Source organism: Parasteatoda tepidariorum, chromosome X1 (assembly GCF_043381705.1).
Source record: "Parasteatoda tepidariorum isolate YZ-2023 chromosome X1, CAS_Ptep_4.0, whole genome shotgun sequence".
NCBI lineage: Eukaryota > Metazoa > Arthropoda > Arachnida > Araneae > Theridiidae > Parasteatoda > Parasteatoda tepidariorum.
Window position 1 is genome coordinate 9,812,375 of NC_092214.1, and position 24,298 is coordinate 9,836,672.

General features: G+C 27.2%; 1 protein-coding gene across 6 annotated transcripts in view; it reads left to right on the plus strand.

The window, feature by feature from the left end:
- The window catches only part of LOC107455837 (uncharacterized), a 105,426-nt gene that overhangs the window by 5,724 nt on the left and 75,404 nt on the right, over positions 1–24,298 (plus strand). For 2 of the 6 annotated variants that reach the window (XM_043044697.1, XM_071187658.1), the window contains exons 1-2: positions 3,387–3,474; positions 18,682–18,955. In XM_043044697.1, the coding sequence (XP_042900631.1) occupies positions 18,775–18,955 (181 nt within the window). In that variant the 5' untranslated portion in view covers positions 3,387–3,474; positions 18,682–18,774. Of the gene's footprint in view, positions 1–3,386; positions 3,475–10,391; positions 10,480–18,681; positions 18,956–24,298 lie in introns of those variants that run through there. The other 4 variants (XM_071187657.1, XM_043044704.2, XM_043044692.2 and 1 more) reach the window with 4 other exon arrangements.

Consider the following 24,298-nt stretch of genomic DNA (forward strand, 5'->3'; position numbering starts at 1 on the left):
CTAAAGGTAATAGTTTAAAGTATTTGGGTAATAAATGGCAATGGTCTTTAAGGTAAAATGTCCTTATTATGCCTGGAAATAGAATAAACTTGATTATGTCTTTTCAAACTAATGATGTCCTTTTCCTATGTAGACTATATATATATATATATAACACATAGTTGTTTGGGCTGAAAAATGTTCGAATCCGCTACTTCTGAAGCTCACATTCGCTACTTTTTAATCTTAAGTTCTAGCAACACTGCCCTAAGGTTCAGCGGAACACCATTTGGGGACAGCTGCTCTAATCAGCTTTTCGAAATGATAGTAACTTGCCACTCATCAACCTGACTTCTATATGCATGGTCTGTATCTTCCTGACTACGATATGCGTACAAATCACTTAGAATGTCTTTAATAAAAACATCGAAAAATCCCCCTAACATCTTCTTGGATCAACAATAGACGTCTTTAATGAAGACGTCTGAAGAAGTCACGTATCAAAACAATCTATTCTAAAGTTTAAATTCGTGTGTTCTCCCATAGAAATGGAGTGTTTTTCATCTAATTTGTTTTTAACAATAAAAATAAGTTATATGAATTAATAAAACATATTAATTTATTATGATAATGATTTAACAATTTTATGACAATAAAAAATGAAAAATTATGATTTTATTTTATCAGTTAAGAGAGATCTTGATTTTTTTATAGCTAAAATTTCTAGAAAATATCATTGAAACGTTGAAGGTTTTACAGAATAGAAAACAAAAATTGTTGAAAGAGTTAAATATAATTTATATAATTACAGGTTTTTTACTTATCATAAGGGTACCATTATTGATTATGAATTGTTTGATAAGATTAAAATTCTTAAAAATAAATTTATCATTACTGTTGTTGATAAAGCATCTAATAATTTTTGTATTATGTGTAAATATTTTTTTTAAAAATTAATTGGGGAATATAATGCTAGTAATACTTATTATAAGTTAAAGGAAGATAAAAAAAGTTATTGAAAAAAGGATTATTGCATTTAGTTAAAAATTAAAATTGAAAAATTGTAAATAGAATGACTTTTCCATATTTATTTCCTATCGTTAAATTTCATAAGAATCCAGTAAAATTTAGATTTATTGCATGTGGTACAAACTGTTATAATTCCAATATTAGTAAAAAGTTTTTTTAATTTTCTTAAAATTATTTTACTTAAGATTAAAAAAGAGGAAAATATTGTTATTGATTAACATTGAATTGAAAAATTGAAAAATATTGTTATTGTAACATTGAATTTTATCAATAATAATGAAGTTTCTAATATTAATACTTTGTACACTAGTATACTCCATACACAAATAACTGATATTTGTAGTAGAATTTTTGATAGATATTTATTTAATTGATAAATCTTATTGGATCGATATTTTAATCTTTTTGAAAATATACCTTTTAATGATCTTAATCTTTATAAACAAGCTATAGGGATTCCGCATGGTAATTCTGGTGCGTTTGCTAATATCTTTCTACTTTTTTTTGAAGCTAAATTTAGCGAGTTTAGTGATTTTAAAGCTTTTTGATGTATTGATGATTTAATTTTATTTAATTGTGATTATTTTGATTTTATTTTTAGTATTTATTCTAAAGAATTGGCTTTGAAGAAAATTAATGATAATTGCTTAAGTGTTGAATATTTAGATTTCAAAATTGATATTATTGATAAACAAATTAAAATTCGTGTTTATGACGAAGGAAAAGCTTTTAATTTCAGTGTTATTTTTTTCTGTTATTTTAATACTAATTTGTGCAGTAAAATTTTCAAAATTTCAGTTTTTTCTCAATTGTTTAGAATTAATAAAATCTGTAATAATGTTTTAAGTTTTCAAAAGGCAACTAGTAATTTTTTGAAAAATTTAGATGATAGTGGTTTTTTTTTTCCTTTTTTTTAACAAACAAATATAACTTTATTGAGAACAAAAACACAATAAATACAAAGAATATATATTCGTCGTCAAGAGGAAAATCCTGTCCAGGCGACAAAGAAAAGTAATACAATAAATTTAAAATAGAAATTTAAAAAAAAAAAAAAAGGGGGGGGTATTACAATCATAAATTATTTTGCTCATCATAAGACGTCATATATTGTTGAACACTGTAATAATAGAAAACAAAAAAAAAATGCATGAAACTATATATATAAAAAAATAAATAAATAAATAAAAAAAAAATAACAAAGGTAACATAAATTCATTTGGATTGGCACAAGACTGGTATAAAAAATCAAATGCTTCCTTTAAAGTGAAAAATAGAGATCTAAATCGTCAATGTTCATCACAAATTGAAATAAAGCACGCTTAAAAGAAGAATATATTTTGATGTTTTGCAACTGAAATGGTAATTTATTATATAATTTAGGTGCTAAGTAAAAAAACTGTTTTCGTGAAATTTCTTTTGTAAAGAAGGGAATCTCATACATTTCAGTTGGTCTCCTTTCAGACACATTAGTTTTTAATTTGCATATTAATTTATTGTTGTGTAAATAGAGTAAAATACGAAAAAATACATTATGGCGAAATGGTAATAGGTTAATTCTTGTATATATATTGGTAGTAGTTACACTTGAATTATTTATATTTAGAGAATTAATAATCTTGAAGCATTTATTCTGAACTGAGATTAAGGGAAGTAAATTAGTTTTATATTCACCGCCATATATTATCGCACCATAATTAATTAAAGAATAAAACCAGGAGTAATAGAGTGCTTTCACAAAATTAAAATGAATTTTATTCTTAAGGTGATAAAATTTAACTAAAACGAAACGCAATTTTTTAACTAAATTGTTAATATGTGTTTTCCATTTTAAATTAGAATCGATATATAGTCCTAAATATTTGATATTATTTACAGATTGTAGAATATAGCATTGACAATTTTCATTAGTACTTTTGCAGGAGAGAGAGTGAAATTTTAAATTTAAGTTAAATTCTGATTTTCTTAAACTGAAATAAATATATTTAGTTTTATTTAGATTTAAATTTAAGTCATTTATTGTAAACCATTTTGAAATTATGCGTAAATCAGATTGAATTTGAAAAATTAGTTGATTTAAATCAGTGCAAGAATACAAAATTACGGAATCATCAGCATACGTTATTATCTTACCAAAAAGTTTGAGTTGACAAAAGTCATTGATGAATATAATAAACAATAAGGGTCCTAGGTTTTCCTTTAATTTCTGCAATATTGATTTAAAAATTAAGAAAATGATTGAAAATTGTTTGTTCTTTATTTGACTTAGCAAAATGTCAAGTTCTTGTCTTGTTCAAGTCTCCTTGCTCAGGCTTTTCTTTTAATGACGTCACTACTTTCTTAACCTCTGTCCTTTTTTCTTTAAACTGCGCGGGATAGGGGGCGTTTGTTTTGATGGTTATTTTATTTCAGTTGTGGTTTGCAGTCGGTTCGGGATACTTAGTTACAGGATTTTTTATTTCACAAGTAAGCTTTAGTTCTTACTTTTATTTGTATTTGTTTTGTTTTTATTCTACTGAATAAGCTTCTGTATTTTAAAGTGTATTTTATATTGTATTCTTCTGTGTTTTATTGTATTTTTTGCATTCTTTTTCTGGACTTCGGCAAAGCTTTTGGGGTACAGAGAAGGCAATTTTCAGACTTTTGTCTTGCTTTCTCGATAGAAAAAGGTTTGCATTTGTGACATCTAAATCTGGTACCCCCTGACGACGTCAGCTTCATATTTTTCCAATTCTTTTGATTTTTTCACCTTCACGTTTGTTTATCTCCTCTTGGTTTCACTGCAGCTAAACGCGTTTTTCCGTTTGGAAGTCTTCTTTAATTGCTTTTATATTTTGAATTCTTTTCTTAGTCGTTTCTAACCTAAATTTGATCCTCCCTTTTCACTATTGCTAAAACTCTCTAAAAAAATACACGCAATATTTATTCAGATTTCGATTATTCTAAAATAACAAAAGCCTTTTGATATACCAATGCTTTCATAGTCATTTCTTTTTATATTAACAGGGTTAACGGCTAAAAATGCAGTAAGTGCTATTTCATAAAATTCAAAATTTTATTTAAAAAAATTAGCAACTTTTTATAGCAATTTTTTTTAGTTTACTATCGAAAGTCAATGCAAAGAATGCTTTTGTTTCAAAGTTTGTTTCAATATTTTTAAATGTAAGTCATAGCGGTAGTTACGATTTAATAATTAAAGAGATAAGTAATAACATTTCCGACCCGAAGACATGCCATCACAATTTTGATCCTCTACTTAGGAGATGTCTCCCCTCTTTCCGTAGCCCAACGACCTGCGTGTAAAGTCGCGCACTTTATGGTAGAACAGTATAACAAGGACCGATATCTCACTCCCTCCCTCCACAGACTGATCAAAGTGGTCACCCAGTCGCACAGTGACCAGTGATGCTTGACTTCGGTTATCTACAGGGAACAGTGCCTTAATGATCAGTCCACTGCGGTACTAAAACACCAAAGTACTTTTCCTAAAAATCTTTCATGCAATAATATAGGTAACTTATTCATTGCTGCGATCTCTTAAGGATAACCGCCTCATTTGAACTTTATACTATTGCTTTTATTTGCAAACATAGACACTAATTGAAAAAGAAAAAGAACTTCTAGTATTATATTGACTCAGTTAACATCATATATGTCCACAATTGAAACTCATTGTCAATAACAATATTTTTGAAGTATTTATAGAAATGTTTTAAGTAATTTATGTTAATTCTGCCATTAGAGAGCATGATTAATTTACTCAAAAATGTTATTGTGAGTTGGAAATTTAAACTTATTTGTCAGAACTTAAAGTTTATTTCTATGTTATGCTCCCACCTTTTGAGAACGACCCTTGTATAATATTAGATTAAAGCTTTTTTGTGTTTTCGCTAATGAGAGGAATATAAGCTATGTATAATTCTATAAAATGTCCTTTTTAAATGACGTCTTCACAATACTTTTTAAGGTACTTCTAAGGCATATAACAAATGGTAATTTTAAGAAATTCACATAAATTTACTAAATATTTGACGCGAATACAACTGATTACATATGATTACAAGCGAATACATATGATTGGCATACATAGTAAAAAAATACTCAGTTGTTAATTGCTTACAATTTTTTCTAAGATGCTCCCTTATAAATTGTTCGTATTTTTTTATTTTAAAAAAAAATGCGGTAATTTACTAAACGCTTCAACACTTTCATTCCATTATTCATTTTAACATTTTTAGGGGGTACTTCAGCATCATCCTTGTAAGTTCCGTCTTTTTTCCCTACCACTCTATCGAATTCTTTTAATCTAAAGGCTTATTCAGACAATTGTTTAAAGAAAGAAAAGAACAGGTTACATTGTGAATATTTTGAATAATAACACTGATAGCAATAAATGATATAATGAACACATTAAGTGACAATTTTAATATTTTTAGAGAGGGCCAACTGATTTTCATAACGATGAGCAAATGATAGCAATAAACACAATCACAATAATTGAAGCTTCTGTATATTGTCAGAAACTAATTTTTTTCCCCTTAGAATAATTTCCATCGCATAAAATAGTATTTGAAACATGGACTTAGAGCTTTTTCTTTGCAGCGATTACACGCATTTAATCAAACTGCACCGTGTGCACGGTGCCTCCTGACGCCTCTGCACGCCACTGATTAGTTATGTCTCTCTGGAATTTCAAGTCAAAATTAAGAATATAAATAAAACTATACTTCAGAATCAAATAATACCACATGACAAAACTACTATAGCCATTATGTGATATTAGTTGTGTTTCCTTCACGTTTCTGTGAATAACTGTTTAACAAAACAAAAGTTTTGTTCGTGTTCAGGAGCCCCATTTGGAAAAAATATGTTAAATCTAGAAGAAAAAAACATAACATAAATAATAGACGAAATAAATAACTAAAGCAGAAATAAATAAATTATAGATGAAATACGTAAATAAAATATAAAGGAAATAAATTGTTTTATAATTTAAATTATAAGTAGCATAGAACAGGGGTGGCGAACCTTTATGCACCAACGTGCCATTTTTTCTGCAAATTTTTTTAATGAGGTCATAGACGTGCCGACAAATAGTTTTGACTTCATGATTATTGGGTAAATAATAATACTAAATACTATCAACTCAAAACTCTTTATTTACAACGAAAAAAAAATTTTTTTTTTTGCAATGTCTCAATTAAACGCATAATTCAACTTAAAATAACATCAGTGTGATTTCTGTTGTTGCAGATTAGATGACAAATAACTTATATTAGGGTTATAAGATGTTAGTTTAAGCAGAACTGTTAATTTTTTTGCTAGTTATTTACTGTTAACTTGTTTTTTTATGGTTATTAATTGCTTTTTTGGAATTGTTCATTTTTTTGTTAATTTTTTGTGAATTTTAATTTAATTGTTAATATGCTTCATAGTGAACTTTGTGATCGGTGGCGTGCCCAAAATATTGCGTCGCGCGCCATAAATGGCACGCGTGCCATTGGTTCGCCATCCCTGGCATAGAATATATTTCTCCTATTCTTTTATGTATTTTTTCCGCGTGGAGCTTTGGAACACTAATAACACTTTTGCTTTTTTAAGCAGTTATTCATGGAAAAGCTTCCACATTAATGCAATCAGGCTATCCCTATAAGAAGTCCTGCATTGCATTCATATCGCTTTCATTCTATTTCAATTTACTGTCCTTTTTAATTTAGTATAATTTTCTGATTTCTTTATAATAAAATGATACGAAAACCACTAACTTAAAATAGTTTTTCTTTTACATTTAAAAAAAACGAATTTTCATCTTATGCATAAACTCATAATAGAATTAAACTAAAACTTAAATTATTATAGAATAATTATAAGAATTCATTTACAATGAGACAATTTAAATTTTTTTTAAAAAAATTGGGACGTTTTTCAAAAGCAAATAATAACGAAAAAACTCTTGTCCTGATGACATTTTGTTTTCACCAACTCATCAATAATCGGTCATAAATCTGTATTTGCAAGGTTTTATATATATATATATNTATATATATAAAAGACCTTTAGTTAATCCGAGTTATGTTTGTTTTTAATTAAGTTTATTGCATTGTATTAATACCAACTCTTTAGCTGGAGATAGAAACTAGCAATAAAAGAGCAAAATTAAAAAAAAAAATTTAAATTAAGAAATTTTTTTTTTTCAAATTGAAATGGGTTTGCCAGCCACACATAATGCCTCCTCATGCCATTTGAGGCACTCGTGATGTATGTTTGCCACCTTGCTTGTTTTCAAGCAATAAAAAATAACGAGTAAACTCATACTAAGAGCGTAAAACTAAGAGCGATTTTAAAAATTTCAGTTTAATTTTCAAAAATGATTCTGTTATCGCTCAAGGATTTCAAAAATTCACTATAATTTTGTGATAAAACATTTTTGAATTAGTTTTTTGAGCTAAAGCTCATCATAAATGAGTTACATAAATGGATTCAGAATTTAAAAAAATGAATTATTTTATTCATTAAAAAATCATGCACTTAATTATCATTCAAACAGGACAAAGTATATTTTAATTTGAATTAGAACGTGAGATATGGCTTAGGTTCCCTTTTTTCCGCATAGAACTTTTCTTCCTTATTTTTTCCAAGAAAAATTTTTTCCTTAGTTTTTTTTTTTTTTTTTTCAAATTTGAAATGTAATTTTTCAAACTTTACCATCTCTAAATTCCGAATATATATTTTTCGTTACTTTACTTTAAGTTGTTTTTAGGAAGTTCGTAAAAGAACATTAAATTCCATTTCATAAATTTTTTTAAAAATTTTTCAAAATTTATAAAAAAAAATTTCAAACTCTAACAGCAAAAAATGCTAAAAGCAAATTCAGGTACGGATATTTTCATTAGAAAAATAAAATTTGAAGGTGAATTTGTGAGGCAATTCATTCAGAAGCGTTGGATTCAGCAACAGATTCAAAACTACTAGGTTGAGCAATTCAAACCCACTACGTGCAACTCAAAGTCAGAACAATGTTGCAGTTAAGAAGAAATTCTTCAAGTGATTATATGCATGCCTTGATTAAAATGTTTCAAATAAAGTCCTTTATTAAGGAACCTACCAAAATGTTTCATAATAGATACTTTACAAAACAGTATCTAGTTTTTGCAACTACTATTCCTCTAATAATCTATAGTTTTCTCAGTGCAACACGTGCCTTTGGCATTTTGTGCGAATGTTTGTAAAATTTTGTACATGAGTATTAAGTATTTTTTAATGTGAGTTTAAACCTGGTAATAAAACTACAAGAGCAGTGACTCCTTTCTGAAGTAAGCAAGGTGAAGAAAAAGTATTTGACGGTGTATGATGACTCCCAGATTTTTGCAATGTAGTTGTTACATGTCTAACTTTTCAATAAAATAATGTTTAATGTCACTGTGCTTCCAGATTTATGTAACATAATAATTATATTTGATGTTGTACGTGGCTTTGATAATCTAAATTTGCAATAAAATAAAAAGAATTGCCAGTTTTTTAAACATAATTGTGTATAAGACCCTGACAGTCTAAATTGACAACGAAATAAAATTTATTGCTACTATACTGCCAGATTAAGAAAATTAGTTCATTGTTCTTCAGTGCTCGTTTCCTACTGGCCATTTCCATGTGAAATGAGCCAATGACCGTTGTCGTCATAACAAATATTTTTACGAACTTATTTGTAAAAAGTACATGTTGACAAAGGTTTAAAATAATTTTCAAATTTCTTAGACCAAAACTACGATGCAGGCGTCAGTTCAAAATTTGACTCAATTTAACAAAATAGCCTAACTAAAAAAGGTGAATCTTATGTTCTTCCATAGCTTTTTTTTTTTATTTATAAGCCAATTTTCTTAATTATAATGTCACTAGAACAAGAAGAGGGAGAACTATACACTGGAAATTTGTATTAAACAATTTGTTGCGAAATTATTTTTGGGTGTTAAAATCACCGTAATGTGACGATTGATAGTTAAAATAAACTAGTTTGCTTGCATTTTGTTGACCCATATAAAACATTATTTATTTAGAAAGTGCAAAAGAAAAAAATTAATGGATGTAAAATTATCGGCTATGGGAATTAATTATAATTTATTTATAAGGTTTTAGAGCCGAAAAATTCCTTGTTTTAGTTCATTCATTTATTCATTTTTACTGTTTCCTTTTTTTAAAGACCAAATACAAAAAAATAATCCTTTGTTTATTGTTGCTTTTCTATTCGTTTAAAATAATGACGTTTGACATTATGTGAAGAAAATTGAGATCACACTAAACAATCTTAAAATATTTTGCCTACTCGCTTTTTATTTTTTAAGGACAAAATAAAAAATCTTTTTATTTTTTTTTTATATTAAAAACTACAATATTTAACATTATAAACAAAATCAAAATACACCGTTCTGAGTTTTAATTTTTGTGTTAAAAACTACAACACTTAACATTATAGGAAAAAATTTATATAATTTCTTTTAGAGAAATAGAGTTCGTAACAAGCAATTTTTTTTTTGGTCCACTTCAAATTGGATGAACCCATTACAATTATTATAAAAAAAATATTATGATTAATTTTCATTTTGTGAAAATCCATGGCTATATTTAAGCATGATTACCAACAATAATCCAAATATTAAAATTGTTTTGTTATAAATTACAGTGCATCAATCATTAAAATTGTATTGTACTCAAAATGAATTTTAAAAATTACTATTCATTTTCTGTTTCATACCTGTTATATATGTGTGTAGAATCTCACTGGAAAACAAATCTATAATTCGTAAGAGGAAAACAATTGCATAAATTAATTAAATTGAAGGAAATTTATATCAACTACGAGAGTAAATAAATAATTAAATGTATTAGCTGTTGATGTCTAAAAAAACATCTTTTGAGTCCGATTTTAAAATTTAAAAAAAGCTACAATTTCAAACAAACAGTTCATATGTGCTGTCCTTTATAAAATTAAAATAATGTGAATTATTTTATGCGAATAACTTACCTCGAAAAAAATTTTTATTCTAATGATTATAAAATTGTATATAAAAAACTATAGTTTCAGAGGAAATGTTCCTTTCGTAGTAAAATTTGTTTTAAAAAAAGTAATAAAATTTTAAAAAAATATCGCTAACAGGAACAGGTGGCAACGACAATAAACAATCAGTTTTAGAAAATTTACATGTATAAATATTCCTAATGCAGATAGGAATTTTTATGAACTGATATGGGAACATTAGTGTGTGAATGTTAATTAAAAATGTCAATTTACATATCATTTAAGTCAATATTTAAATTTTGCAAAATAATGTTCGAAATGAAAGCCACACATTTAGTTTGGCGATTTGGCGACAAGACGAATCAATTGTAGCAACCATTGTGTGTACCATCGCAAACCGAGAAAAATTCAGCTTCCAGCATCTGGAACGGCGGTGGTACTTCATGTTTATTGCTAAGGCAAGTCGTTTATATCTTCTTTGTGCAAAAGGTCATTTGCAGAAATTTCATTGCTTTATAAATTGTTTTCAAAAATCTTGCACATAATATTTCTATAATTCACTATCTGCACCATTATTGTTGCACTATTTTATGCATTTAATTGTTGCTCACCATTAATTGATCCACTAAGTTGCACTTGCAGAATGGTTTCTAAACAACATCGCATAATTTTGTTAGTTGTTTGCTTATCAATAATTTATTTAAGACAAATTATAAACATTGCGCTTTTCTTTCACAAAGGAGACATTATTCATGCAAAAAATCAATAAAAATTAATACGCAAATAAATATTTTTTTATCTATCTATATCAAAGTAAATTTAATTTTTTAAGAAGAAAAATATAAATTATAACATTCAATGATAATCTGAACAATGAAAACAAATTGCATCGATTTAATCTAGAGTATTGACATTTAAAGAAAATATTAAGAAATTGATTCAATGATTCAACTTTGCTTATGATTGAATGTTTTTAAAAGGTTCAGTGAAAATAATAAATCAAGTTGAAAGCCTTTTTTTCTTTATTTGAAAAGGTAAAAAAAAAATTTAAAATTTTGCACTTATTTAAAAAAAAAACTTTATTTTTAATCAAAAACATTTCAATTAATAATGAAATAATGTTTTTAGAAATTCGATAAATAAGAAATTCAATCTTTTTCGCAAAGTTTAAAGGTGAATATTGATTAGTTTGCCTTTCCGATGTATTGATTTCTGTAACTGTAAAATATAATTATGAGCGGAGTTAACAGGTGATCCATAAATGAGTTCTGACAAATTCTTGTGGTATTTAGTATAGAATCTCAATGGACACAATTCATCACGTGACTTATCGATAAAATTGTTTTTCTACAATAATATAGTCCGTCAACAGAAAACACAGTCGTAATAGATTTTTAAAACTACACTTATAACATAAATTACGCATCTTTTCTTTTTGATTTATGTATAATTAATCTCTAAATTTTCTACACTTCTTAATAAAATATAAAGTTATATTTTGTGTTATTTCAACAAAACAAACAAAATAGTTATTTTTCTGTTACAAACAAAATAGTTATTTTTCTGTTTTTGAATAACTCATAATTGGTATGAGAAACTTACTTGCACTCTTTTTTAAATCGTATTTTTTTGTAAAAAGAAAAAAAAATACCTCAACATCGAACAAAAATTTTGAATGCACTTCCTCTGAGGAATTTTTTTAAATAATATGTTAAAATAACTTTCGAAAACACTAAATTTTTGAGGTTTTAAAAAATGTAGCAATCGTTTGGAAATAGAGAATTTTTATAGCCTAAATTACGCGTCTATTTTTGATTTATGTATAATTAGTTTCTAAATTTTCTACACTTCTTAATAAAATGTAAAGTTATATTTTGTGCTATTTTACAATCAAACAAAGTAATTATTTTTCTGTTTTTGAATGATGCATATTTAATATGAAAAACTTTCTTGTACCTTTTTTTAAATAGTATTTTTTTGTAAAAAACAATACCTCTACATCGAACAAAAATTTTGAATGTACTTCCTCTGAGGAATTTTTTGAATTAATATGTTAAATTGACTTTTAAGCTCTTAATTTTTGAAGTTGTGAAATGTGTAACAGGTTGTAAAATATGTAATCAGCTGTAACTAGAAAATTGTTTGATATTTTTTATTTATAAAATGTTTTTCTCATTCTAAGTAAAAAAACTTAATATCGATTGTCATCTTACTTATAAACAAAAAAAAAATTTCCTATTTATAAACAATTAATATTTGTTACAGGAGACGCAATGGTCTGTCTTTTTAAAAGTCATTCTGCTTAGAGAAATCAATCTCTCTAGAGAAAAAATTTTGAATATACTTCATTTGAAACAAAAATTTTTTAAATAATATATTAGGTAAACTTTCAAATGCACTTAGTTTTTGAGATTTTAAAATATTTCGTAAAAAGTCTAATGGTATATTGAGTATTATCTTATTTGTTATAATTAAGCAAAATATTTATTTCCCCATTTTAAAATAACACATAATGGATAAAATGAGCACAATATTCCACTTTCTTTAAAATTTCCTTTTATATAAAATAATCAATTTACCAGAAGCAATAATTCAGAGCATTTTCTTTAAATAATATATTAAGTGAGCTTTTAAAAATACTTGAAGTTTAAAAACATGTTGCAGTAGTAAGTGGATAATTCCAGGCGAATCCTTAAGGAATATAGTTTTTAGTTGAATAATTTGCTTTATTTTATGTCAAAACCTCCAGTGAAAATTCTATTTTTACTTGAAATTACATAGTTTGAAGAAGGAATTTCAATTAATTAAGCTTAATTATTAATTATTGAACTTTCGTAATAATTTTTTTTTTTTCTTACAAAGTCAGTATACTTTCGTAGAGTTCACATTTTAGTCAGGAAACAAATTCTACAATATTCAAGTAATAAGACTGATATAAGACTTCCCCCTTTTAGAAAATATTTCATTGTAATCAAAAATTCTGACCAACGATATTTTAAGAGCCATACAAAGAAATCTTAAAATAGTATTTTTTAAATTATAGAATTCTGTCTCTTAAGGAGGACATAATGTAAATCAAAGGACTTGATTAAGTAGGTTTAGCCAAAAATAATTCAGCCTGGAATTAATTTTTTTTTTTTTTTTTTTTTTTTTTTTTTTTTTTTTTTTTTGCAAATTAAAAGCATGGTGTCTACAAATTATCTAGCTTCTTAGAAATTAAAACTTACACTGTTTCAGTTCTCTTTTTCTTGTTTCGACATGCTTTGTCATGAAAAAACCATACTAAGTTTTATTCAAGAAGGTAATTGAACAGATAATGAATTCAAAATTTAATATTGCACAAACATTATTTTTTTGTTTAAAGTGCTAGTGCAAAAATGATTTTGGTCAAATTTTTTAATTTGTGTTTATTATAAATTTAGAATCTCTGTACTCTCTTAGCCTTCTGAAAATACTATACTTTCTAAAATATTGTACTCCAATTATGAACAAAGTTATGCAGTTTTTGTGAATGGTGATAACAGTGGATAGACTAATGATTTTAAGACTTTAAATGTGCTTATCTTAAAAGCAGATTTTTTTCACATTTTACATCAGCTTAAGCACGATATATCGCGTTGTTTTTAAAACAAAATTCTAAAATTTTTCATGAGTATTTGTGATTATAGCGTACATGTTGTGCACTATAGACTAAGAAAAAAGTAGAATTTCATTTTTTATGCATGAAATTCTTAAAAATTGTTATGAAACATTTATCTTTAACTCAGTATTATATGCATTTGTTTTTAAGATAATAGTTCAAAACATAGTTGATAGTTATCTAAATATAATCCTTAAAGGATTTTTTTTAGGCGACAGAGTTTTTGTACAGTGCCTAGCCTCTATGCATAAAAATACCTTATCTTTACCTCAAAATGACCATTAAAAAAGTAATAATAATTCTTGCTGGCTTTATAAGCTTTTGCGCATAATAAAATAGATAAAACAGTTCTTTCTTTAAATTTTATATTAATATTTTAAAAAAAGTTTTCGAAACTAGTCGGATGCCTTAATTCATATACAATACTTTAAAATGCTTAATATTTTCCCAGTATTGATTTTTCTAAACTTTTCAATTTTTCTATACATTTCCATACTTAGCTGATATTAATATTTCTAAGTATTCCTTATTTACCTCGATTTCTATCAAATGAAAATTATTTCAATATAAAACTATATTTAATGTTATTTTGGAGGAAATACAAATGGAATAAATATTTAAAAATATTATTTTATTAAATATCCAACTTAGACTAGGTTATCGCAATAAATAATAATCAATAACATTGCCATGGTAGATCATATCTGCTTTTAATGCTGATTATTTTTTACTGTAGATCTTAATCACGTGTAATTATGATTATTAGTTATTGTGACTATAATTTCAATCTAATATTTTACTTTTAACTGTGATTACTTACTAAATTTATTACTTTTGTAATTTACTTGTATTCAATAGCATTTGTAATCGGTTACTCCAAATTTATATAACATGAAATAAAAGTTTCCTTTACAAACGGATATGGTCAAATGTTTAAGATCCTTATATTTTGGTCCTTATATTTTGGGGTAATAATTTTTTGAAACGGGCTCTAAATCTAACTAAGCTTTTACTTTCATTTGATAGCCCTAAATTAGTATTTAAACACACAAGGTCATAGATTTAAATCTTTTAGAACCTTACAAGCACATGAATTATTGTGAATTTTTCTACAAAAATAATGTCTTTATAATTTTTCCGGGTTTTCTTAATTCGATTTGTGAAGACAATCAGTGAAATAACATTGAATTGATTACTCAGTGAAATAAATACATTTAACTGCTGAATTGATTATAAATCAGTATTTAGCAACTCAAAAGGGCATTTATATAAACATTAGGCAGAGGAAAATGGAGGAAAGCAAAACAAAATTCTCTTCGGACTACAATTTCTTTAATTGATAGGATATTTCAATATCCTTAAACGCAAGTATTCTATGAATAGAAAAAGCATTCAGTTTACTGTTACTACAGAAAAATAAAATAAGCTTATCATAACCACGTGAATTAACCATGGAATAAGAAATTTTGAAGAGAAATAAACTCATTTACATTATCTCTCTCCCTCCGCAGATTTGTTGGCTGTTCCAAGGAACTTTCCTTTTTCTTGGGTATTTTTCAAATTTTAAAGAAATTATTGCTCTTATGGGTAGCTGGTAAAAAATTAAGGTAAATACTTTGAATTATAAATTTTGATACTAAATAACTCCAGAATCAGAGAAAAAGAGAGCGTCGGTGAGCTTTTCATTCTGGACACAGCTCAAAATCCGTGTATAAGAAAATCGACACGGAACCAAAGGCGTGTTTAAGAAAATGGATGTAGCTCAAAATCCGTGTATAAGAAAATGGGCACAGCTAGAAGTGCGCCATTTCAATGCTCAATCCAAATGAAACAATTAAAGGCGGAATTTCGTAATTTTTTCTTTCTTATTTTCTTAAACGTTAAGCATAATCATTACGGGGTAAAGTCATGGACTTCGAAGTTGGAAGGTATATTACCTATGTAACTTTTCAGGTGATGTCTTAAGTATTCAGAATTCTAAACGATAAAGTGAGTTCTAAAAACTATGAATTCGTACAACGTTAATTTAATACCACTATTATAAATTTATTGAACCTATGACATTGTTGTAAAAGGAACTGTTGACTGTCAATATTTTTTGTTCAAAAAAAACTTATTTAAGAAAATTGTATTAAGTGATTTAGGAAAAAAGGAAGACACCACATTAGCAATTTATTTGTATTCATTAGTTTATTCTTTTAAAAAAAAGAACAATTTTCATAAGAAAAGAATGAAAAACGGAATCAAATGCTATTTTCTTAAATATCTATGTCTATTTCCCTAATTACGAATTTCGAGCTGTGTCCCTTTTCTCAAACAATTATAGTCCAAGATGGCGAGATATTCTTTTATGAAGTATGTTTCGCAATGACTGCTCTTAATATAAATTTTAATAATCATTACAATGAAAGTTTAAAAAAAATATCCTTAGGGTCCGTAAACTAATATTAAGGGAGAAAATCAGAACCAATTGCAAACTTCGATCAATCGTTATTTAAATCTGTTAGATCAAAATAGGCATTGAAATCTTCAAAACGAAACGAAAGGCAATCTAATTTCGCAAATCAACATAATGAATTTATAAATATTTTAAATATCCTTTCCTTTGATGGGTCAGAGTTTGATATCATATATAGTTTATATAAAGATGACGAAGAAATGTGATTAGGTAAAGACATTTGAAGTAATTTCATCGTTGATATTTCTTGTACTTGAAAATTCATATTTAATGTGCAACATGATATTTATATTATTCTAAGAGAAATTGAATAAATTGTTCGAATTACCCTACTCCACAAAGTATTTATAATTATATTATAGTTTAATTATTAAAACTTTTAACTGTTCATATCGCTAAAATAGATGAAAAAAATTGAGTAAATAAATTTTTATGTCAAAGTCCTTCACATGTAAAGAACGAGAAAGTTTAAAACAAGGAGGTCTCGATTCTGTGGAATCAGATTTTAGATTGAAAGAGGTAACAGACTAGCAGTTCAGGTCAAAAAATAAGTTGTCCTGGCAGAATCTTCAACTGAAAGTCTTGGCTCCGGCTGCCATGCTACTATATGATGATAATAAACAACTATTCTTTTTATAACTAGAAGGAGCACATTTTTTAAAATAATAAGCTAGTAATAAAACATCGAAACTGTCAATTTATTCAAAAGATAAACCATTAATTTAATCACTTAAGGGAAACATAATTTGACATTAATATTTTTTCAAGACATTCGCTGCAAAGAAAACTAATGTTCATTCCTCGTAAATATTTATAAATGATTAGACAAGGAATAAAATATTAGTTTGAGAATATGACAAATTGATTAGACCAATTAAATGTATTCTAAAAGAAAAGTAAATTAAATTAATAATGTAATTTCTTGTGATCATATGCTAAGATGTAATCTTTATGATTAGAAGGTCAAAGCTCAAGTATGTTATTTACTTTGTGCTGATGATATTTTAAGTTTCCAAATTTGTTACAAAAGCATACTTTGAGTAAGAATAATAAACATACCTTTTTTTCCTAAGAATTTGGAATCTCATTAAATGAGGGGTAATAGCAACCTAAAAGAAACAGGGTTTTAATAGTTTTGTTCAGATACAGCAAATATTCAGTAATATTACGATTTATTATTTTCGGGTGCCTAGTGTCACACTTGTTATTTTTTTCTCTTGAACAATGATCTTTAACTCGCAGTAATTTATTTTTAAACTATAGAATTACGTTATTGAACTACAGTGGTTGAACAACACTTCTAATACTCTTTTTATGTAAACAATCTTTCTTTTACGAACAAATGTTTTAGAAAATTTCACATGGCACAACTGTTTGTACAATTTGAAAGATCAAGATGGAAGCTTTCAGAAATAATGTATTTTTTAGTGTTATTTGGTATCTGATTGTATTAGTAAAAAAGACAATTCTAACAGCTTCAAGTATGACCTTTTAGATTGTGCAAACAGTTTTGCCATGTAAAATTTTCCAAAACATTTGCTGGCAAAAGCAAGATTGTTTACATGGAGTTAGTATAGAAGTGCCTTCATAATTTTGTCCAACCACTATATCTTTGCTGTTTAATTATTAACCTGCTTCAAATAGAAATAGAAGGAACAATATATCTATTAACTGAGAATTATCGAGAATCACACGGAAATTGAACTGTAAAATAAAAATTTCACCTGTAGAATTATCCCACACATCTTCAAAAGTAATACGCAAATTAATGGAATTAAAGAATTTGTAGCAGTATTTACTTATTTAAAAAAATTCCATCAACGTTTACGAAAACAAGTTATAAAATTACATTTTTAAGGAATAAAGACAGCCGGGATAGCCTGGTCGGTTGGGCGATGAGCCCATGTCCGAGAGTTCGTGGGTTCGAACTCTGCTGGTCGAAGACTCCCCGTGTAATAACTGGTGACTGATGCACGTTAAATCTGTTGAGTAGTAAAGTCCTCCATGTTCCCGTAACAGACCATTACCTCTGGGGGTACAGGACTGGAGATCGATCGCTCTCTGATTTAGGTCAAAATTACGATCTGTGGATGAATGAATGGATATATGAATGAGTTCACCCTATAAACGGGCGTGACGTATGGGTGTGGCAGAAGTCGAATTCTCGGCCATAGATGGCACCACAGGAAAACAAGAACAATCGCACCCCTCTGCCTAAAACAGACATACGAGAGAGAGAATAAAAAAGTTATTTTTTCAATTTTAATTTTTTACATTTAATCTTGAATATAATATTATGTGGTCTTTATAGTTTAAATTATCTTTTGAGAAAAAACTAATGTAATAACAATTTTTAGTGTATTCTTAGGATATGCTGAATAAAGTTAGATCAATGAAATAAATTTTATATCTCTTGAGAAAAAACAGTGGTAACAACAATTCTTAATGCATTCTTAAGATATAATGAATAAAAGAATGAAATATATTTTGTGGTCTGTATAGCTTAATTTAAAACATCTCTTGATGCAAGATAGGGGTTAAACCTTTTTAATATATTCTTAGGATATGACGAATAAAAGAAGCTCAAATGAAACAAGTTAAAGTTAACTGTGCACAATGGTAGATGTATTAGATCCAACTTAAAATCTGTTGACAATGCTGGAAGCTATCTATTTCGGTATTGCTATTTTCACATCTTTAAAGGAGTGTTGGATGATAGAACTCTGCAATTCGTCTGAAGATAGTGTTATAAATGATGACTCATCTCTTCAACTTACTCTTCGTCATAATTTTTTAAATCTTGAAAAGGGACTAGTTCCAGGATTAACATATAACGGTAAATATTATCTTTTATGTTTATTTATGCATTGCACGAATAACCTCTTCATTACCACATATATGGACCTTCCTTCTAAAAACACGCTGCAAGAAAATTTGTAGTTTTACCTCTTCACTGAAGTAATTGAAGATATTTAAGCTTTCTGGGGATTCTACAATAGATGCGGAGCATGTGAGTTATTTGGGTAGAATTCCACATAAACAGAAGTGATTTTCGAAAAAAGATGCTAAATTCACGTGTTCGAAAGTATAACTAATTTTAAATACTACATTATATAATTTAGTTATTCCAAAATTAATTTTGACTTAGTAGTTCTATGATATGTATGAGCCTTTAAATTCATATTTACTTAAAATATTTTAAAATAATACTGTCAAGAACAAGCAGGTCCACGTATGTGTACCTTGGTATTAGCCAAGCGAAATCTTATAGTATTATGTAAATTCAATTGTATATCTATTTAGTAATATTTCTATTAATTAAATATTTTATATTAAGGTATATGCATACATTTAATAACTTTAACTTTTTGTACTTTTTTCCCAAAAATTTTGAAATTTCAAACCAGGAATTCCTTTTCTTTTAGTTAATGTTAGATTCGTTTGAAAAATTATTTCTTTTGCGTGGTTTGCACCATAAAAATAGTTCTGAAACTGAGATTCCATGCAGTAATGTATCCATCAATATTGCATCTCTGTGTAAAAACTTCATTTTTTTAAAATTTCTGAATAATTATGAAATCTATTCATCACTGTATTTAATTAGATTATAAAATAACATTATATGCATACTTGTTCCTACTTTAGGTGCAATTTAACATTTGAAATGTTTATATTATTTTACTTTGTTAAGACCTGCGATCCATGAATGCGTACCTAAAATAATTATTAGCCCCCTGGCAGTATAGTTGGACGTAATGAACATTAAAAAAATTCATAATAATCATCTTACAACTTATCTCTCTTTCTTCTCGCAGCCTAATATATGTCTTCTTGTTTATTACATTTGCTTCTTAAACTGTGATTTTTCAGATTTTTATAGCTTACCCAGATTTTGAATCATTTTTTACTAGTTTAAAAACTTGTAAGTATACTTTTTGTTTTCATATTTGATAAGGACTCCAAAAATGTATATTAAGGGTGATCTTCAAAATATATCTGGTATAAAACGTATTAATATTTATTATTAAAAATACTGATATATTTGTTTTCAAAAAATAATATTAATATTGATAAAAAGGGCATTTATTAGTTTAGAGTTTGAAAGGAGTCAACCTTTGTTGGGGATTTTTAAAGCTCTCTTAACCAAATACCTACAAACTGAACACTAAATACTTAAACAAATCGTGTCGACAAGAAATACCGTGTTTTATAACCTTCTGGCTTTTGACTTTTTCTTTTTTATTTATTTATTTAGTCTAGTTTAGTAAAGGTCATATATTGATAGCATTTTGAACTCTTTCAGGGCTCTTTTTTTAATTTTATTTTAGGACATTTTATTCATTTTAGTTAAATTTTTTTAATATTCCAGAGTGTGTGTTTTCTTACATCGTGAGAAGGTTTTTTATCTGTCATAGTTTAAATTATTTTTTTTTAATATTTATGTCTTTTATATTAAGATTCTCAATATCTCCTCTGCAATTTTGGTTTCACTAGACTTTTTTTTCGACGCAAGGTGACTGAGTGGTAGCGCTCCTGTGCCAAAGGTCCTGGGTTCGATCCTCGGGCTGGGCAAGGTTGACTCAGCCTTTCATCCCTTCAATGGGTCGATAAATGAGTACCAAGCATGCTTGGGAACTAAACACTAGGGGTTTCGCGTTCGGCTGACCACCTAACCGGAACATCTGCTCCTGCACCCCAGAGCCCAAGGTCAAGAAAACTGAGATGGGCACAGTAAGCCTTGGCCCTCTATGGGCTGTCACGCCACTGAGTTTACTTTAGTTTTAGACTTTTTTTCCCCTCCGTTTGACATTTATTTCAAACTTTAATGAAAATTGCAACTCGATTTTCTTAATAGAGGTATTTAAGTACAATTATCTGTAACTTTAAGAAAGAAATACTATTTCAGATTTATAATACTTTAATTATTTGTTTCCTTTTTTAATTCTAAGAAAACATTTTGATATTTTTGATGTTCTTTTCTGTTTAAGGGTTTTCAGCTGAAGAATGTCTGAATTCCAATAATCATCTTTTGTTTTAAAGGTTTATAAACAATGGGAACTTCTCAAAAGATGTGAACATAACACAAATCTAAGACAACTTTTAAGTTTAATTCACAGCAAGAATTTTTGAGTAAATTTATATCTGTCAAATGACAAGAAATAACATAAATAATTGCAAAAGTTTTTTACGAATATCTTTAAAAAATATACTTAAAAAGGAATCCAGTTTTGGACTTTCAAGTTGTTAGTTGAATCAATGTAACACCAATTTTTGAAAAGAAAAATTGAGTTTCTAAATAAAAATAAGAATAAAAGATTTTGATAGAACGATTTCTAAATAATATCTTTAACAAATGGTAGCAATAGATAAGTTGTAATTTACTAACTGAACTAAGGTAAACAACGAGCACAAAAATATTTATAAATGCAGACAGCTGTTTCGGATGCTCAAGGGGCAACCTTCATCAGTATTTTTATAATTTACTAAGTAAAAGATTTTCAAAAAAAAAATGATTTAGTGTTTTGATACATGTCCAAAAAGTAATGTACGAAATAGCACTATAATAATTGTAACAAAAAAATAGATTAAAGTTAGTGCTTCGAACTTATTTATCCTTCATTAATATAATTGTTCTAGTGATGATTGAAGATTTCTCTAAAATTTCTGAAACAAAATACTACTTTTGAAATGTAAGGTTGTCAAAAAAAATTTACGCACGCTGCACCAGTAGTCTTTCCTATAAAGTTTTTGCTTAAGATAATTGACTAGTGCAAAAGCATTATTTTAGACAAACTTTCCGTTTTTTATAAATTTAAAATTCCTATACTCTTAACTTTCTGAAAATACTTTACTTTTGTTTATACTCCAATTATTTACAAACTTATCTAAGTTTTTGTGCAATGTGATAATCGTGAATAGACTAAAATTGATTTAAAAACTTTAAATGCGTTTATTTCAGAATCAGATTTTTTTCACATTTTACACCACCTTAAACACGATGCCTCATGTTTTTAAAATAATTGTCGACAATTTTTCATGGGTGCTTAGGATTAAAGCACACGTGTTTTGAGCTACAGACTAAGAGAAAAATGCATAATTTCATTTTTATAAATTTTTTTTCGCGAAGACCAGTTTCAAAATTTTTAAAAATTTGCTTTTTTAACTACATTGATTCCTAACTCAGCAGTATATGCACTCGCTTTTAAGATAATAGTTCAAAACATTATTGATAGCTTTATAAATAAAATCCTCAAAGGATTTTCTTGTTTTTGGCGATATAAATTTTTTACAGTGTTTAGCGTATATGCAAAAATGCCTTATTTTTAGCTAAGTTGACCATTTAAGAAAAATAAAATAGTAATTACCAAGCATGCTTGGGAACGAAACACTGGGGGCTCAACGTTCGGCTGACCACCTGACTGGAACATCTGCCTCCTGCACCCCAGAGCCCAAGGTCAAAAAAACTGAGATGGGCACAGTAGGCCTTGGCCCTCTATGGGCTGTCGCGCTACTGAGTTTAGTTTAAAATAGCAATAATTTTTTTGCTGTTTTTATGCATAATAAAGCAAGTAAATTAGTTTCTTTTTTTTAAATATAATTGATATTTAAAAAAAACAGCTGTCGAAACTAGTCAGATCCCTTAAGGTAATCTGATATTCTAAAACTCAATGAAAAAAGCTATTCAAATTTTATTTTTATTTATGCATAAGTACTGAATGTTTAGCGCATCTAATATAAAATCAATCGAATTCAAAATTAATCGTTGTTAACCGTTCCCACCTTTTGAAAAATACCATCTTCGAAAAAGGAGTTTTTATACTTTTGTTTTTCCCATCATTTTTATGAATGCAATTATTTGAAACAATCTGAATTCTTGTCACACAATTAGAATGAATTTTTGAGTGCATAAACGAAAGTCTCTGCTTTAAGAATTAAAAACTACCGATGCAAAATAAATAAAATGCTGAAGACATGAAATATCGATTGAATGCAGATGTTGGTCTTCACAAGGAAACCTTATGTCACTGAGTTTTTTTCCTACTATAAATTTATGCTCACCTTTTTTATCCAAAACAAATTAAAGTAAAAAGCTGGAAAAAATTATTTTCAGCGAAATTTTAATATGATACATAAAATTACTAAAAAAATCTGTTAATGGTGCTTATATTCGGAGAAAAAAATTCTGAAAAAGTTATCATACTGTGTGATGATGGCATTTCTAGCGAAAAAAGGAGCATAATTTTGGTAAATCAATCCAAAATATACGGTATTTGAACAGCTCATTTGCTAATTTTTCTACTTTGTATAGTAACGGTTTACCGGAAGTTCTGATTTTCAAAATCCTTATTATCACATATCTGGTAAAAAAATACAAAACTGAGAAATAAATTTCACCAAATAAATAGTTTTTATGTCATGCTTTAAGGTATCAACATTTAAATACCAAATTTGATCACATTCACCAAATTTTATCATGTATTATAAAATCATATTTTATTGCTAATTTTACCAAAACCATTAGAGCTTCCCATAGAACCAGAAACCAATACATTTTACTATATTTTGTTACTTTAAGCCATACTTTTTCTCAGTGTATATTTGATGTTTTCGTTTTCATATTAAAGAAACTTCTTTTTATGATAAACATTTTATCCTGGAGTAACAGTTCATATTGTTATTATAACCTATAATTTCTCCTCACTTATTTAATCTAATGGTCCTTTTTAACGTACAGTTTAACAAGACGTAATACCTTCATGTCAAATTTTCTTTCATTTATTTAAGTAATTTAAAACTTTAAGTATAGTTCAGGTAAACTTCCAGTAAACAATGAAGTTTTAAATGCAGAAATATTTTTCAAAATATCAAAATTACATAGGACGCGGTGGGGAAATTATCCTGCCATAATATGTTTGTATTTTGATGTTATGAAAACATTTTTTCAGCATTTGAAAACTTATGGTTTACTGTAGGTTTACCTGAAATACTCTAAGCATTAAATTTAAACACCAATGATAGTTAATCAGAATTTGCGATAAAGAATTTCTCCCATGGTTTAATATACTCTTAAAAAGGCAACAAAAGTTACAATGTAGTTTTATAGAATAAATTTTACACGACAGATTTATTTAGCAACATTTTCATTTTATTTCAAAAATGTCTGTCTGAAAAATTTCCA